Raw genomic sequence first — 19,537 nt, forward strand, 5'->3', positions numbered from 1 at the left:
CTTAGGGTGTACTCACTTTTGTTGCCAGCTATTTAGACACTAATGGCTGTATGTTAATTTATTTACAGAGGACAGTAAATCTGTGCTGCTATACAAGCTGCACATTGACTACTTTAAAATACTGTATTTCCAAGTTTCATTTCATTTCATTTTAGTATTGTCCTTTTAGAAGATATACTAAAATAGTTGCTGAAATGTGGGAGTGTATTATATATTATCTATACATATAGTATTATATGTTATATAATATATATATATATAATATAGTATATAATATATTATATGTATATATATATTAACATATGAACAGAATAGAGCAGAGAGATGATTCAGTTTACCTGCAAATCACGCAAACCTGCAATACCTTCTCACACGATAGGGGGCACTCTATTTTAATATATCCGCTTTACGGTTTTTTTTTCTAACGTTAACTAACACTTCCGTCATAGATTCAGCGTTGACCACTTACAAAACACACCTCCCATTATAAATGTAAACAATACCCTTTATATGAGCTGTTCATATTGCCAACAGAGTAGAATGCTGAAAACAGAAAGAAAAAAGTCAATCTGGTAAAAAAAATAAAAAATAAAATAAAAAAAATCGCTATCACGTGACCAGCGCTTCAAGATGGTGGACACTGTATTGTTGTGTCTGCATGACGGGTTTATAACGAAACTGTTTCGGATCTAAGCGTTTACATTTGTCGATTTATTTTTCGTTTCGTTAATAAAACGTTTTGGTACTAGGGCATATTTCTATATCAGTGCTATATTTTCATATTTGTTGGAACGAGTTGCATTGTTAGATATGTGGCTGGTCTGCCGGACAGATAGTAATAGCTTACGTCAAAACATGGCAGTAGTTGCTGACGACTTTTATCAAACAGTCTGGGATGTTTAGGAACGCTTTTCTTTTTTTTGACGACTCGAAATGTCGCTCAGAGAGTTGAAAGTGTGCTTGCTTGGGGTAAGACTCATTTAATAATATTTTTGTCTATTTTGATTCTGTCTTTTGTTAATACGTTGTTTCAGTAGGAGCAACAATTTGTTGCTGATCATCAGCAATTCTTGGTATTTGACGGGTGCAGCTCCGCAAGCAGATTTGCTAGTGGGAATATCCACTCCTTAATATGAAATATGTCTTTGTAGAAAGCTATTTCAAAATTAGGATTTAATAATTAATGACCAGAAAACAGTGATCACCAGATCTCTTTTACATTTAATGTAATTAATGTTGCTGACGCCATTCAAACATTCGCCATTATATTCGTTCATTTACCCATCCTTAGTAATCAAGTTATACCATCGTTTACATTTAAGTACACCGTTTAGACATGTAGACGTTTAGACATTATGTAGCATTCAACCACCTGCCTAATATTGTGTAGGTCCCCCGTTTGCCACTGACGCAACTCACTTGTCAAGGCACAAGTGAGACTTCACAAGACCCTTGAAGGTGTGCTGTGGAATCTGACACTAAGACACTAAATACAGATCCTTTTAGTACTTTAATTTTTAAGGTTGCTTCATGGATCGGTCCTGTTTGTCCAGCACATCCCCCAGATGCTGATTGGATGAAGATCTGGAAACTTTGGAGGCCAAATCATGTTAAATTCTGTCATGTTTCTCCAACTATTCTCTATTTCCTCTTAAAACTGCTGTTAGGGAGTAAAATTGCCAAGAAGGGAGTGTATTTGTTCTTCCGCAATGCTTAGGTGGGTAGTAAATGTCAAAGTAACATCCATGTGATTGCCAGATTTGCCCAGCAGAAAATTGGCCACAACATTACATAACCTCTACCAGTGTGATCTGGTGTCTGGTTAGTGATGCACCCAGTCATCTACATTATGTAAAAGACGGTCCATCAGACCAAACTTCTCTCTTCCATTGATCCATTGTGCAGTTTTGATGTCCATATGCCTATTGTAGGATGTCATCAGCAGTGGGCAGGGATCAGCATGGGCAGTCTAAATGGTCTGCTGGATACACAATAGGCTGTGATGCACTGTGTCCTTACACCTTTCTATCATAGCCAGCATTTGCTTCTTCATCAATTTGTGCTACAGCAGCCCTTTTGTGGGATTGGACCAAATGGGCTTGCCTTCTCTCCCCAAGCAGATCTATGAGCCATGGAAGCAAATGACCCAACTTACTAGTTGTCCTTTGGAACATCTGGTCTGTGGCAGAGTTGTTCATGTCCAAATGCCTTCCTATTTTACCTAAATCAACATCAGAAATGGCTTTTCATTTGTTACCTAATATATCCCATTGCTTTCAGAGGAGCTATTTTAACAAGAAAACTAATGCAATTTACTTCAAGTGTCAGTAGTTTCAATGTTGTGGCTGATAAATAAAGTTTGGGGTATATTATTAAGCTAAACTCTATAGAACAGCAGGTTGTGCAATAAAAACAGCAAAGAACACCACTGTTTCTGAATGTAGTTCTTGCTTAGAGAAGAAATTCTGTTTCCTCTATTCCAACATAAATAATAACCTAAATATTAATATATAAAAAGAAATTGCAAGGTAAGCAAATGAAATAAACTTTAAAAGGACAACTTGAGTAATCCTTTAAATGATTTTAAGTTCTCAGAGTGACCGTGTCATTTGATTTGCTTTCACTCTGGGAGGATTCCTTTTCCTTAATTAACTAAAGTGTGAGCATCTGTGTTTATTTGTTTGGGTAAATTCAAAGAATATACAGATGAATTACCAACTGACAAAATACACCTAAATGTAGCTTAGTATGAAATGTAAGTAACATTAAATTGCATGATATCCAACAGAAGCCCAGAAAGACAATGCTTCATTCTTGTTTCTTTGTTTTGGATCTAATGATCGAAGTGAAAGTTGTTTCTTTAGGATAACAATAGAGCCAACTTACTGTAATACTTGTAATGAATTTGTCAATAAAGTGCATATGTCTAGATATTTATTTAATTATATATTTGTCATGTCTAGACAGTTTCTACAATTTTGTCCATTGCATGAGATCACTACTCATTGGACACTCTACTGATCCATAGTATCACATATAGTTTGTGAAATCCAGCTGACCATTCATTCAGTATCACTATAATATCACTACTTCAGTGAAAGATGCTTCATTTAGTGCTTTCAAGGACACTAGATGGATGGATGGATGGATGGATGGATGGATGGATGGATGGATGGATGGATGGATAGATAGATGGATTGACAGACAGACAGATCTAAGTAAGAAATTATTGTAAGTAAGTAAATACTGGGCCAACGACTTGCCAGCCATATGTACTTCTTCCAGAGTTGGAAACACAACTTTGTATAGGATGATCTTGGATGCAATATCATTAAATTTCTTTACACCTGAACTAGAAGACCCAAACCTGTTCCAGCATAACAGTGCCACAGTACACAAAGCAAGCCCTGTGAAGATATGGTTTACATGGGGTTGAAGTGGAAAATCTTAAGTGGCCTGCTATAGAGCTCTGACCTCAACCCTGCCAAAAACCTTTGGGATAAATTGGAATGCTGACTGCACCCCAGGCTTCTTCTCCCTACATCGATACCTGACTTTTTCCTTGCCACAGTCCCCACCGGCTTGCTCATCAGTGACAAACTTACTTATAAAGAACATATTCACTTTTACACACCCCATTTTCTGTGTAAACCTGCTTTGAGACAATGTTCATTGTTAGAAGTGCTATACAAATAAAAATGAATTTAATTTAATTTAACTTTAATAATTCCCTTGTTGCTGAATGAGTACAAATCTCCACAAGCACACTCCAAAATCTACTGGAAGGTTATTATATCAAAAGTTATAATGCATGCATGAATCTTATGGTTGGGTACCCACAGCTTTTTATCCATATAGTGTTTAGTGTATGTGGAACAATAGTTGTTAATCATGAGAAAACCTTTATCAAGAGAAAAATTATTTGTAATCTCAAAAATAACTTTGATTAGGTAAAGCAACAAAAGTTATCTTTAGATCATTAAAAAAGGCCCTTTAGACTTCAGTAAAACAGAGATAGATGAGGGTAATGTTTTTTCTATCTGAACTGAAACTTCTGGTTAATGTGTATTTTGTTAGAGTTGACTATATTATATCATGTTCTAGGACACTGGGGTTGGAAAGTCAAGCATTGTGTGCAGGTTTGTAGAGGATAACTTTGATCCCAACATTAATCCTACAATTGGGTAAGCTCTTTGCACAAACATTTCCTTATTCATGTTGAATGTTATAATAAATCTTGAACATATTTATTTTATTTCAGCTTTTAGGGAATTGTTTCATAAACTCACACTCTACTTTAATAAAACTGTTTTTAAACCTGCTAATTAATGCTGTCAGCCAATCATGTGGCATCAGCACAATGCACAAAATCATGACCTTCAGTAGATATTCACATGAAACATCTCTGTGACTAACTGTTGCATGGTGTTAGGTTTGTGCTAAAAGGATTTCAGAATCTGCTGGTCTCTTGGGATGTTTACCTACAAATGTCTTTAGAGTTTACACAGAATGGTGCTTTGTAACCCATCCCATCTCAAAATTCAGTCATTTTTGCATGCTGCTATGCTTTTCTGCTCACCATGATTGTGAAGTGATTTTTTTTTAGCTACTGCGTCCTTTTTAAACAGCAAACAGTCAGCAAGGCATTGTTTTACCAAAATACGTTTTTAACTATTCTGTGTAAACTGTTTTGTATGTAAATCAGAGGAGTTCAGCAGATCACGGATCACACTTTTCCTGCCTTGTGATGTTTGGTAGTAGTGAAGTAAACAAGGTGTCTTACTTATGCAGGATTTCTGAAATGTGCAGAAGTTTGCGTAGGAGATGGGGGAAATGTTTTTATTTTTTCCCAGTTTTTTTTTAATGCTTGGACACAATAGAATGCTGTTTAGAGAGTCTAACGTTGTACCAATTAATTATACTTTTTTTTTTTGCAGTGCATCATTTATGACGAAGACAGTACAATACCAAAATGAGCACCATAAGTTTCTTATTTGGGACACAGCAGGACAAGAAAGGGTAAACAAATGCATTGAATAGAATGAATTGAAATGTAAATGAATAGATAGCAAGGAAATAATTAAATCAGAATGCAGAATGTATTTTATTATATGTTCTTAAGGGAGAATACTATAGAAATGAAAACTATATACAGTGAGGAAAATAAGTATTTGAACACTCTGCTATTTTGCAAGTTCTCCCACTTAGAAATCATGGAGGGGTCTGAAATTGTCATCGTAGGTGCATGTCCACTGTGAGAGACATAATCTAAAAAAAAATCCAGAAATCACAATGTATGATTTTTTAACTATTTATTTGTATGATACAGCTGCAAATAAGTATTTGAACACCTGAGAAGGGCAATGTTAATATTTGGTACAGTAGCCTTTGTTTGCAATTACAGAGGTCAAATGTTTCCTGTAGTTTTTCACCAGGTTTGCACACACTGCAGAGGGATTTTGGCCCACTCCTCCACACAGATCTTCTCTAGATCAGTCAGGTTTCTGGCCTGTCGCTGAGAAACACGGAGTTTGAGCTCCCTCCAAAGATTCTCTATTGGGTTTAGGTCTATAGACTGGCTAGGCCACACCAGACCCTTGATATGCTTCTTACAGAGCCACTCCTTGGTTATCCTGGCTGTGTGCTTCGGGTCATTGTCATGTTGAAAGACCCAGCCTCGACCCATCTTCAATGCTCTAACTGAGGTAAGGAGGTTGTTCCCCAAATTTTCGCAATACATGGCCCCTGTCATCCTCTCCTTAATACAGTGCAGTCGCCCTGTCCCATGTGCAGAAAAACACCCCCAAAGCATGATGCTACCACCCCCATGCTTCACAGTAGGGATGGTGTTCTTGGGATGGTACTCATCATTCTTCTTCCTCCAAACACGTTTAGTGGAATTGTGACCCAAAAGTTCTATGGCAAACTTAAGACGTGCCTGGACATGTGCTGGTTTAAGCAGGGGAACCTTCCGTGCCATGCATGATTTCAAACCATGACGTCTTAGTGTATTACCAACAGTAACCTTGGAGACGGTGGTCCCAGCTCTTTTCAGGTCATTGACCAGCTCCTCCCGTGTAGTTCTGGGCTGATTTCTCACCTTCCTTAGGATCATTGAGACCCCACGAGGTAAGATCTTGCATGGAGCCCCAGTCGAGGGAGATTGACAGTCATGTTTAGCTTCTTCCATTTTCTAATGATTGCTCCAACAGTAGACCTTTTTTCACCAAGCTGCTTGGTAATTTCCCCGTAGCCCTTTCCAGCCTTGTGAAGGTGTACAATTTTGTCTCTAGTGTCTTTGGACAGCTCTTTGGTCTTGGCCATGTTAGTAGTTGGATTCTTACTGATTGTATGGGGTGGACAGGTGTCTTTATGCAGCTAACGACCTCAAACAGGTGCATCTAATTTAGGATAATAAATGTAGTGGAGGTGGACATTTTAAAGGCAGACTAACAGGTCTTTGAGGGTCAGAATTCTAGCTGATAGACAGGTGTTCAAATACTTATTTGCAGCTGTATCATACAAATAAATATTTTTAAAATCATATATTGTGATTTCTGGATTTTTTTTTTAGATTATGTCTCTCACAGTGGACATGCACCTATGATGACAATTTCAAACCCCTCCATGATTACTAAGTGGGAGAACTTGCAAAATAGCAGGGTGTTCAAATACTTGTTTTCCTCACTGTGTGTGTGTGTGTATATATATATATATATATATATATATATATATATATATATATATATATATATATATATATATATATATATATATATGTGTGTGTGTGTGTGTGTGTGTGTGTGTGTGTGTATTCATGAAAATGCTTTTATTGTAATTAACCCTCTGAATAAAATTGTGGACAAAGATAATTTGCTCAAACTATATTGCTAATTATGTCTTTTTCTACCCATAGTTTCGTGCCCTTGCCCCTATGTACTACAGAGGCTCAGCTGCAGCTATCATTGTTTATGACATTACAAAAGAGGTATTGAATCATTTCATAATCCTTTTATAAACAAAACTGAACCAACAACAACTGTAGCCCATTTATATAGTGCATGTAATATAATTATAATTATATAATATAATGATCTTAGAATGCAGATTTGATGTTCATTAAATGTTTTATCAACAATCCCATTAAACATTTTATATAAGTAAGTAATATATATTCTATAGTATCGATCTATCTGTCGGTCTATATGGACAAAAGTATTTGGACACCTGATCATTAGTCCAACAGGAACTGTAATGACACTGCATTCTAAATTCATAGATATTAATATGTAATATGTAACTGATCTCACTCTTTTTGGAAGGCCTTACACAACAACCTGGAATGTTTGTTGGATTTTTTGCTCATTCATCCAGTTGAGTATTTGTGAGGTCAGGCACTTGCAATCTCCATTCTAGTTCATTCCAAAGATGTGGGCCAGTCAAGTTCTTCCAACTTCCAAATTCATCCAACTATATCTTTATAAACTTTGCTTTGTACACTGGGCATAGTCATGATGGAATAGAAAATGGCTTTCCCCAAACTGTTCACAAAAAAATGAAATCATAGCATTGTCCAAAATGTATCGGTATGCTGATGCATTTAGATTTCGAATCACTGGAAGTAAGATGTCTAGGTTATCCCCAGAAAACAGCCCCAAACATTTGGCATTAAGCAGTGAGGCAGGTAACATTCTTTTGGCATCTGGCCAGTCTCAAAAAGAGAAATGCAATTAGTCACTCCGAAGAACACATTTCCACTGCTCCAGGATCCAGTGGTGCCCTGCTTTACATCACTGTCCAACATGTGATATTGGACTTGTACTTTGATTCATACATTTGCTATTCACACAAGTCACTCAAGTGCTTATTTTTTCTTTTGTCTTTCAATAACTGAACAGCTTGCTTTCTGCAGGCCTGCAACATTTTTCCTTTGCAGTTTCACAACTTGATTTAACCTGCATATACGTGTCCACATCACCCTATTTTTACCTTCTGTCTATTGATACCACACTCCTCCCATACACTCACTCCTCATACATGCAGGACTAAGCTATTGCAGCAAATTGTTTATATTAATTATAGTTAAAACTTTCCAAATCTATCCAAAAAAGATCATTTTTGAGGTGCAGCATTGTCAAAGGGTACAATCAAGACACATTACAAATACTTACAAATGAAAACCAATAGTAACACATAAGAGTAGAAAGCCGGTAAAGCCTTCTGTTTTTCAGTTGTAAAAAAATGCCTGGTTGTACAAAATGCCTACCCAGCACAGGAACTGGATTCTTTGCATAGATGAAACCAAAGAGACTAGAATTTTAAAAAGAGAAAAATGAAGGTCTTCTAATCCATCAGTCATCTGTTAAACATGGAGGCAGTGTTTTGTCTGTATGGCTACAAAATTTTAGCAATGCATTTAAAGAAAGAAAAAAATTCATTTGTTGCTTCAATGGATAATAGACTTCATGCTGTAATTGATAAAAAAAAATCCCTATATTTATTAGTTATTAGTATATTTGTTAGTTTGTAAAATATTACTGTAATTTCTAAATGGTTAATGCATTATTTAAAAACCTGGAATTAAAGCTGAAAATCTACAATTCAATTGTAATGATGTACAGAGACAGAATTATTAAAATTGTGTGACTATCCAAAAGTCTCAGTATATGCATGTTTATATATTTAATTTGGTTTTAGATTAAACAATAATAATGAGACTGCAGGTGGTTCATTTTGCCAGGTATAATGGTTGTTTTTACTATTAGAATAGAATTCAGAATAGAATTTCTATTTTGTCCTTTAACCCCTGCATATTATTATTATTATTATTATTATTATTACATTTACATTTGCGGCATTTGGCAGATGCTATTATACAGAGCAACGTACAAAAGTGCTTTGAGTCTCTAGCAATGAATAAATCTACACTGGTACGCCAGATTATAAACTTAATATAAAAATAACTCTTGAATTCTACAAAGCAAACTCGGAAAGTGCTAATTTAAGTGTTTCAGGAAGAGGTAGGTCTTCAATCATCGCTTGAAGATAGCCAGGGACTCCTCTGTATGGACATCTAGGGGAAGTTAATTCCACCACGGTGCCAGAACAGAGAAGAGCCTTGAAGTATACTTACCTCTCATTCTGAGAGAAGGTGGTACCAGTCGAGCAGTGCTGGAGGCATTCAGACAGCTTATTATTATTATTATTAAAACAATTTTCCTATAGGATCAATAAAGAATTCTGATTCTGATAAACGATAAACCCACATGGAGACCAAAGAGCTGTCTATAGAGAAAATAAAGCAATTTTATAGATAAGAAAAGATGGAAAATCAATCAGAGTTATTGTACATGCACATGTCAATACAACAGTTTGGAATGTTCTGAACAAGGAAAAGGCTACTGGTGTTCCTTAGCCAAGGAAAACAACAGCATTTGATAATAAAATGAAAGAGCTGTTGAGGAAAATCCCAAATCAATAGTCATGGTGGGTGAAGTTGTCACAATCCACTAATTCAAGAAGGTTGACCATACCACAGGCACCATTCAACATGATTTTGCGAGAATTTTCAAAGAAATAAAGAGCTGAGCTGCAAAAGATCTTCAACTAATAACCACTATCAAAGTGATAGAAAGGCCAAAGTGTTGAAAAAGAGATGATCTGCTCATGATTCAAAACAAACAAGCTTATCAGTCAAAGATGCTGGAGGATCATGGCTAGGGTTTACATGGCTTCTTCTGGAATGGATTAATTAATAATATTTATGATTGAGCTCATGATGGTAGCAGCATAATTAATACAGAATTCAACAAACTGTGCCAATTTTCAAAGAAATGTGTCCAATCTAATTTCGAACTTGATTGTGCAGCAAAAAAACAGATGACACATCAATGGACTTCATTACAGGAAAGGTTTAAGGTTTTGAATTGGTCTAGTCAAGTCAACAGACCTGATACATGAGCATGTCTTTAACCTCCTGTAGAGTGTAGTGAAGGGAGAAAATCCCCTAAACAAACATCAAATTGAAGAAGCTGTGATGCAAGCTTCACAACAGATAAATGCAACAAATTGTTTAGATGCATATATATTAAATTCATAATGATAAAAAAAATGGAAAAGTATGAAATAAAATTGGAGTCAACATTTTATTTCAAAAGTATAAAAGCATAAAACTTTATAATCAAAAATAATAATAAATGTATTTTTTTGTCTCTTAGGAGTCCTTTCTAACTTTGAAGAACTGGGTAAAGGAACTTCACCAGCATGGACCCCCCAACATAGTGGTGGCCATTGCTGGCAACAAATGTGATCTCACAGATTCCAGGTAAACTTCTTTTATTAATTCCGCTTCTCCATTTGACTGTCAGTTTTAGTATTACTGTAGGTGATTAACAGCTCTTTCTTGTGCAACTGTAATCTCACTGGATTGCTGTGTGCCATTTTCCCCATGGCTTGCACATTGATGGAAGTTGGCCTGTTAACTCTACCTATCAACTAATACAGTGTAAAGACCCAACCGGTCATGTCTGTCATTCTAATCTGTATTTTAAATTAATTAATTAATTAAACATGATCATGACATTCAACATGATCTTTTTAGCTGGGATTAAGTTTTAATCCTTAATGGTTCAGTTCTGATGCTCCATTGCAGAGACTTTTAGAAGTGGACTTGGGTCAGCAGAGGCACTCTTAACGTAGTCGGCTTGTAATTCTTTTTTTTTTCCCACTTTTTTTGTTGCACAGTGCTTCAGGTATTTGTTTTGATTATGTTTTTGCCCAAAGTTCCCCTTGCAGGTTGCCTTAAAGATAGCAGGGACTGTGATAAGGATTGAACTACATGGTTGGCATGCCATTTAATTTTAAATGGATGCTATGGGTCTGTAGCTGAGAGTGTGAGGGCACAGCCATGTATATTATATTCGTAGTACATATACATCTGTAACTTATAATAATACAGTTTTTCTCAAATGCTAAAACACATTTCACAAACGTTTCCTCCATGTTCCCCAATGTCTAAACACAACACCCTTTTCTAAAGCTACATAAACACAACCACACCTTCTTACTTCAAAACTCAAACTTTTACACCAAAAGAGCAGCTCGAAGCTTTCAAAAATGTAAACACTATACACATCATTACACACTACAGCAAAACAATTGAAAACACAATGCTCAATTTGTGAGAAGGTTCTTTGTTTCATAACTGCCAATGCATATTTTTTAAACTTTACAGTAATGGATGTTCTTAGATCTCTGCAGAGGATTAGGCATTTAGATTTGAGAGTTTCATATGAAGAGTATAAATCTATAGTAAATTCTGCATGTACACTACTGTAACACAACTCAATGCAAAAACAGAATCTATTGCACACAACAGTACTCTTGAAAACATGATCAGGGTGTGAAGTTTTTTTATTTACTTTATTCACACCACACACACACACCACAATCACTTTGCGGCATCATGTCGCTGAGCTGCATCAGGCCACATCACCTCATCCACATCGCAGGCTATATTGTCTCTTGCCAGGCACCGTGGGAAAAACGCCCTGGAATGGCGCATCCATCTTTGGAAGGCCTCCACTGGGATGTCAACACAGGCCAGCTCCATTGCCCTTAGGAGGTCCTCTCTAGTGTATGGTGGTCTGTCATAAACCTTCCATCTCCATGATGAGAAGAACTCCTCTATAGGGTTCAGGAAAGGGGAGTAGGGTGGCAGACAGACGTTTAAAAAGTGGTTACTGTTGGTGGTGAACCACTCTCTGATTTGGTTTGTTTTGTGGAAGCGTACATTGTCCCAAATGATCACATAAGTTTGATGCCCGGGCCCAGGATGGTGTTGTTGGCAGTCCAGGAGGATGTCTTTTACCTCCTCTAGGAAGTTGAGGAGACGTTGGGTGTTGTAAGACCCAAGGACAGCATGCCGGTGGACAAGCCCCTCCAAACCCATGGCCGCACAAAGAGTAATATTACCCCCCCCGTTGGCCAGGAACCTCAGTGATGGCTTTTTGGCCAATGATGTTACGGCCTCTTTGCCCTTTGTTTCTGCAGGTTAAAGCCAGCCTTATCCAGGAAGAGGTACTCATGAGGTCTGGCCATCGTGTCCAACTGTAATATCCTCTGTGAAAATGTAAAAGTGCACAGGTGTTCAGAACAACAGTCAATCAGGTAGCACAGTATTGTCCAGAAGTAATGTAGGCCACTGAGCAACACAGTATGTCCACTAACTGTACTGTGAACATGGATGTATACTTACTTGCACATACTCGTAACGTAGGTCTTTGTGTCGCGCAGAGTTGCGCTCAAAGGGAACCCTATAGACCTGTTTCATCCGCATCTTTTGGCGCCGGAGAACTCGGTCTATTGTGGCCAAGCTGACATCATCAATGCTCTCAAAGTTGACATTATCGGCAATCACTTTGTCTCTAATCTCCCGGAGTCTGATGAGGTTGTTCTCATGAACCATATCCACAATGAGGGTTTCTTGTGCCGCTGTAAATATGGCAACCCTCCCACCTCTATGTGGCATTCTTTTAACTCTAAAGAAAGTAACAACTGATTTGAAACTAATAGACTACAGTGGAACCTCGGAGCTCGCGAGGGTTACGGACCAAGACCGGTCGCGAGTTCCGAATTTTCGCGACCTTTGATCGCCCTTCCAACCCAGTAAAAACCCAAAGAACACTATACGAAATCGATTTAAATGAGTAAATAACACTATTTCACTCCATAACACTTAATTTTTAGACTATTTTAACAATACTTTATGTAAATTAACAGCAATTACAATGCTTAATTAAAAAAAATAAAGTACAGGTACAGTAAAGTATGCAGTAGAGAAGTACAGTATAATAATACATAATAAAAATAGTTTTAAAGCATTTTTTAGACAATTTTAATGAGATAAACGTTGATTAGAAATGTTAAAACTAGCGTTTTGAGCAGCTCGCGAGCATGCGAGGTCGCAAACGCTGAGGCCGCGAGCTCCGAGGTTCCACTGTACTTTCACAGGCTTGTAAAATTGTATTATGACAAAGAAAGCAATAGAGTACAATACCTGTTGTGTTGTCTGAATGCCCTGATAATGGTGGCCACGGTGAACCTACTTAGGTTTGGACGGACTCGTAGTCCTCCTTCAGCCATTGTCATGCCATGGACAATGACATGGTCAATGACTGTTGCTCGCATCTCGTCCGTAATGATGGTGCGAGGTTGTCTTGCTCTCCCTCCTCTTTCTCTTTGGCCTGCTCCTCTTCTTCCATGGCCAGCCTTTCTCCCTCCTCTGACTCGAATTCCTCTTCCCCTGACTCTGCCTTCATCCATTGTGTTTGTTTGGAATCTTCAGCAAACTGTGCACTCTGAACTTGCTTTTGTACATGTGGTCACAGCATTAGCAACAAGTGTCTTCAATTTTGAGTCGTTGTGTGTAATGAATGACGCCAGGTGTGTTCATTGTGTTTAAATATTGCTGACTGTGGCAAGCATTTTGCATCACATGAGCTTTCATTTGAGAATATGAGCAGAGTTCTTTTGCAACTTTTGTTTTAGCAAAAAAAAATGTGTTAAGATTTATGAGAACGGAGGATTGTGTTTTGTGAATTGTGTCTTCATGTGAAATGTGTTTATGATATTGGAAAATGATGGCTAGATTTAGTAAATGTGTTTAGACAACTGGTCATTTGGTTTAGAGGATTGGCTTTTGTGTTTTAGCATTTGAGAAAAACTGTAATACAGTTCTATTTAACTTATGTAAATCATGTAAACACTGTATATCCTGCACTTGCTGATATTGCACTCTGGTTAGACCCAAACTGCATTTCGTTGCCTTGTACTTGTACATGTTTAATGGCAATAAAGTTGAATCTGATCTAATCTAATCTAGCCAGGGTTTGTTGTCTAAGCTTCTGTGCATGGATTTGACCCGGGGCAGGTTTAAGATGGGCAACAAACTCTCTCTCCTTTAGCTAGTTATCTTTGTTCTCAGGTGGGAGTGTGTAGTAGGCCGTTCTCCCTCTTAGGCCAGTTATTGCAGGTGTGCTCAAACATGGAAAACCACAGCATTGTCACCTCTTTCATCTTGGGAAAGAAGTGTTTGGTGTCCCAGCAGGGGTCAGGAAGCGGGTTGGTGGCAGCCATTTTTAACTTCTAAAGGCCAAGCAGTTTTCCAACATAACTTAAGAGAGCTGTGCATAAACAAATGTAATAAAAATAAACAAGTTATTGCTGCTAAATATTGTCCTAGATATTAAATCATAAGGGGACTTTTCACCCTTTTAGGTATTGGTTTCTTCTTTTTGGCTTGATTTTTGTAAAAGGAGATTATTACATGGTGTGTCATGTATTGTTGTTTATCTGAGGTTGTATTCACCTAATTCTTAGACCTGATAGTTAGTCATGATTTTTATTATGTCCCGATAAATAAAACCATAGAACTCAAATAGGGTGTACTTTCCTTTTTTATTGTATATCTAGCATCTCTGCTTGTGTAAAGAGAGTGTTGAGAGAGCGTCATTATCATTTAAAACTGCTATTTCAAAAGTTCCAGGGCAAAATTGCTAAATAATATGGCTCTGTGATCAACAAAAGTGATAGTGTTGTTCCTTGACATAGAATGTTTTAACTTTTTCAGTATTCTCCAATGATGGACGACATACACAAACAATTTACTTGAGTTAAAGTAGAGATACACTTGGTAAAATATTACTAAAGTAAAACTTTCAGTTGAGCAAAAGTAGTAAAGTATTTGCCCTCAAATGAACTTAAGTATCAAAAGAACTATGATTTATTATGGCTATAATGTTCCTTTTATTATTTTTATCACAAGATTCTTGTTCAATCAACTCAGTTTATGTGAAAAGACTCCAATGTTACTCTTAGCACACAAATCAATTAATAGAATGATATTAATGAGTCAAACACTGATTTATGTCTATTAAAATGATCATGAGCCCAAAACTTTCAAGAAATCGCACAAATATGGCTAGAGGTGTTGTGGCAACTTAGTCAGGAGTTTCATCCATCATTTATGACTCTAAAAATGTTCTGCTTGCTGTTGAACTGATGCCAAACTGTATCTTTGTGCTAAGTAGATACCAGCAAGTGGTAGGTTTTAAACAATGTCAGTGTGAGCTCTACCCTGACTGGTTGCTTTGCTGCATGCTTGGCCAGTTAAGTTCGCATCCACTAGTGAATAAAAAGAAAGAACTGATTTTGCAAAATGTAGTTGAGTAAAAAGTAAGATGTTTGACTTTGAAATGTAGTGAAGTTAATGTGAAAATAATTGAAACCACTGGTGAACTGTAACGAAGTCAATGTTCTTTTCATTTAATTTTAAACAGGTACTGTTTGGCTTTAATTTAATTTAAAAGAGAATTATTTGGTAAATCTGTATTTTGTGCAATACATACCATAATATTCAATGCATAGCACATTTATAAACATTGTGAAAATATTTTTCATTTATATTATTTTAGGAAGAGTCATCAAATATTAGCTTTGAATGTCAACATTTGCCAAATTAGAGCCAAACAGTACCTCCTTAACATTAAATTTAAAGAACTATTAAATAACCTGTTTAATTTATGTCATTTATGCTCAATATGGTTAAATTATTTGATTACATAATTCTCCTTCTATTTCAATACATTTTATAATGTGCTATAATTTTATGTAAGTTAAATGGCATAATTTTGTTTTTTTTCTTTCTCCATCTTTTATTTTACAGGGAGGTACCAGAGAAGGATGCCAAGGACTATGCTGACTCAATCCATGCAATTTTTGTTGAAACTAGTGCCAAAAATGCTATTAACATCAATGAAATCTTCACTGAGATAAGTAAGGACATAAATTATGCAAATAGTCTCTTTACCTCTGCTGCATTAAGTGTATAGTCTCAGTCAAAAAGTCTAAATTAAAACCAAATAATTTTCAGGGTGCTAATTGTGTTTGGTAGAAGAATGTTATTAGTCTTAGACTACAAGATTTAGCCCACAGGTTAGTCTAATTGTAATTGGTTATAATATATACTAGTTGCTTGCACTGAAATAGAGTGGTCTTACTGTAACTATTACATTATATTGCCAAAAGAATGTAGAAACCTGACCAATCACCAAATTGCTTATATAAGGGCTTTCTATTTCATCTAACTATCTGAATGAAATCATGTTTTTTTTTTTTTCTTGTTTTTAGGCCAGAAAATTCCACTTTTAGTAACGAGTGACTCCGGGCTGAAGGGCTTGAAACTGCGACGTGATCAATCAGACTTAACCAGGGAACGTGCTTGCTGCTAATGCATAATTTGGCCAAATCTATTTTTGCTTTTCACCTCTACATTACTGAAAACAGTATCAATAACAGTGAAATTATAATAAGAGCACAGTAATAATCTTATGACTTCACCATTTTGGAATACTTCCTTTGTCTAAACCCATATAGAGCCTCTGCAAAAAAGACAAAAAATCTGTTAATCGCATTGCTGTCTTGAAATGATGTTGCAACAGAAATTTCTACTCCCTGCTGTGGATAATTAAAGTGGAGTACACATTGGAAAACTCTGGTCTCTCAGACCTTATGGCACTCTATATTTAACTTTTGGAAATCACAAAAAAGGCACTGTTTCATTTGAGCCATGTAGATGTAGAGACATGAAAATGTTGCTCTGGTTCTCTGTTCCTCTATAACCCAGATTAATACTCCTTTGTGTTCATACTTAAAGATTCACACGTTTTCATTTATAGATTTTATACTAAATCCAAAACAAAAGGCATTTCCTGGCTGGTGGTATATGAGAAATAACTAAACAAATTGTACAAGTTAAAGACACTATCTATCTTAACTACTTTTACAATGTGGGGCAACATTTATCTGAAGAATTATTGCTGATGTTTTTTCTTTGGTAGAATAATTTTGCGGCTTTATGGAATACTTTTTTCCTTTCAGAATGCATCAAGATAATTAACTAGCCTGATCAAACTCTATGATTCATACAGATTGTGTGCTCTATTTCATACAGTTCCAAAATATGTTACATATCATTATAGTTATTTTTTTTAATTATGGTTATATGTTACTATTGAATGAATGAAGTTGATGTGCCATCTCAGTCCTGTGAGATGAATGCCCTCTGTTTTGTTGACTGTTTTGCCATTGTCTGTTTTATCTGCACACTTGTACTGTGATCATTCACTGATCGATCCACAAGGAAAAGGACTTTTGAACTTTTGAAGTGATTAATAGGAAATTTTCATTCTGGACTTGAATAATGTACATGACTGTTAAAAATATCTTTGGAATCTTAAGAACCCCTAAACCCACCCTCCACCCCTGATGAGCAGAATTAGCATTATTTAACTATAATGTGTATTTTTTTCATCATATAAAAAGAATATTAAAATAATTGGTAACCATTTAGCAATCTACTTGAATTCCAATTTAATTTCCGTTTTGTCTTTTGAACATGATCACTGTAGCCATTATGTGATTTAGAAAAAATTATGTTCTTGAAGTTGATTCATTTGAACCAGGAATAATGGGCAAGCATATGGATCTGAGTGACTTGAAGGAGGCCCAAATTGTGATTGCTAGACGACTGGGTTGAAGCATCTCCCAAATGGCAGGTCTTGTGGGGTGTTTGTTTCGGTCTGCAGTTAGAACAAAAGTGTTTCAAGAAAGGACAAACAGTGAATCAGAAATGGCAATGGATGCCTAAGGCTCAGTGATGCATGTGGAGAGCTGGTCCAATCCCACAGAACAGCTACTATACCACAATTTGTTGAAAATTGTAAATATTTGTTGGCTACAATAAAATAGTGTCTGAACACACAGGGCATCACAGCTTGCTTTGTATAGGGCTGAAATGTATCTGATTGGTCAGAGTGCCCTTTCTAACAACTATGCTGAAAACGCATATAGAGCAAGAACATCAAAACTTAAGCATGGAGCAATGAAATAAAATAGCCTGGTATGAGGAATAGTAGCAGCCCCTTTTAGCAGGATAACTGACCCTGATGCCCAGCAAAAAAAATCAGGAATGGCCCCACCTAAAAAAGGCCTACCAGAGCCACAGCACACCTACAGAGTTCTTTTGAATTCCATGCCTCAATGGGTCAAAGCTGATTTGGTGGCACACAGCTGGTTTTGGTTTTTAGGAAAGATTTGTTACTGCTGATCTATTGGGATTTTCATGTCTCTCTCTAGAAAGGTCAACTGGAAATGCACAAACTTCTATAAACAAAAAATAATCCCAGGTGACACACACACACACACAAAAAAAAAATTCTTAAAATTCAGTAACATTTTAGAGCCGCCCTGAAAAACTATAACTCAAACTTCAATAACTGGAAGTTTGGAAGGAGTTTATCAGTCACACTATATTGAAATTTTTTCTTCTTTACAGCATTTCATTTCACTTCATTGATGTCCGATATCCTTTAGCATAGCTATATTTGTAAAGATATAGTTTTGCACACCTCATACTGCCTAATAATGTATTGCGACCTATCTAAAATTAGCTTTTAGAAGTCGGACAATTACAAATTATTGGAAATATCAAAGATACATTTTGTATTATAATATTTTTTTATGTTATTAGGAGTCATAATCAGGCAGTCCTGAACAGGTTTGTCTTTAAATTTTTCATCTTTTTTATTTCCCAATAAGGCTGCCCTATTAATAAAAGATTTCCCTATTTATTTATCGCCACTCAACAAATCAGCATTGTGTTGCAGATTATATTCTTAGTTACAACATTAGAATATTACTCAGTATTTTCACTTACCAGGTTTCCTATTACAGTTAATGTGTGTCAATTTAAAGAACCTCTAACATAGCATTGAACTACTGAAATGTCAGTTTTGCAAACCAGTTTTCTGTATTACCTAGATTAGTAACAAGTTTGCAGTCTGAGAAACAGAACTTTGATTGCGATCATTGTGATGCTGCAAAGTTTTCCCAGAAGGCAGAGCTTGTCCATGTATTATAACATTGCAATGTATAAAATTGCTGAACATTTTTTCTTACTTGGTAACCTGATGAATTAGAATATTTAATCCAATATAATTGTTCCATACCAAGAGGCATTAATATAGAGTTCACAAACGCTGTTCCAGTTCATTACAAATGGTGTTCATTGTGGCTGAGGTCAGCATTTTGTATAGGGTGCTGTAGTTTCTCCTTATCAAACCATGAATTTATGAACCTTGCATTGCTCATACGTACATAAGAAAGGGAATAGGAAGAGAGCGGTGTTCCCCAAACTTTTGTAACAAATTTCAAAGCATACAATGGACTGAAATATCTTTGCATTTTACTGGAACTAAGAGACCTAGCCCAAACCATGAAAAACAGCTTATACTTATGTATAGCTGTTTAGCCATGGAAACCAATTTCATAAAACTCCTGATGCATACTTCTAATGCTGATGTTACTTTGTAAGTTTGCAATTTGACATACCTGCTGTGAGTTTTGTGAGGCCTAAAGCTACAAACTGTATATGAGATGTTGTTGCCCCTAGACACTTTTTTATTTCCATATACATTTG

The 19,537-nt window shown here is 36.2% G+C and overlaps 1 protein-coding gene across 1 annotated transcript; it reads left to right on the forward strand.

Annotated features, from left to right (window-relative positions):
* The first annotated feature begins 512 nt into the window (after positions 1 to 512).
* On the forward strand, positions 513 to 17,820 carry rab22a (RAB22A, member RAS oncogene family). Its single transcript, XM_046852653.1, has 7 exons — positions 513 to 969; positions 4,105 to 4,184; positions 4,938 to 5,019; positions 6,917 to 6,988; positions 10,218 to 10,324; positions 15,725 to 15,834; positions 16,189 to 17,820. The coding sequence occupies exons 1-7, from the start codon at positions 934 to 936 to the stop codon at positions 16,287 to 16,289; spliced, it is 588 nt and encodes a 195-aa protein (XP_046708609.1). The 5' UTR covers positions 513 to 933; the 3' UTR covers positions 16,290 to 17,820.
* Positions 17,821 to 19,537: the final 1,717 nt, after the last annotated feature.

This window comes from Silurus meridionalis, chromosome 1 (genome assembly GCF_014805685.1).
Source record: "Silurus meridionalis isolate SWU-2019-XX chromosome 1, ASM1480568v1, whole genome shotgun sequence".
NCBI lineage: Eukaryota > Metazoa > Chordata > Actinopteri > Siluriformes > Siluridae > Silurus > Silurus meridionalis.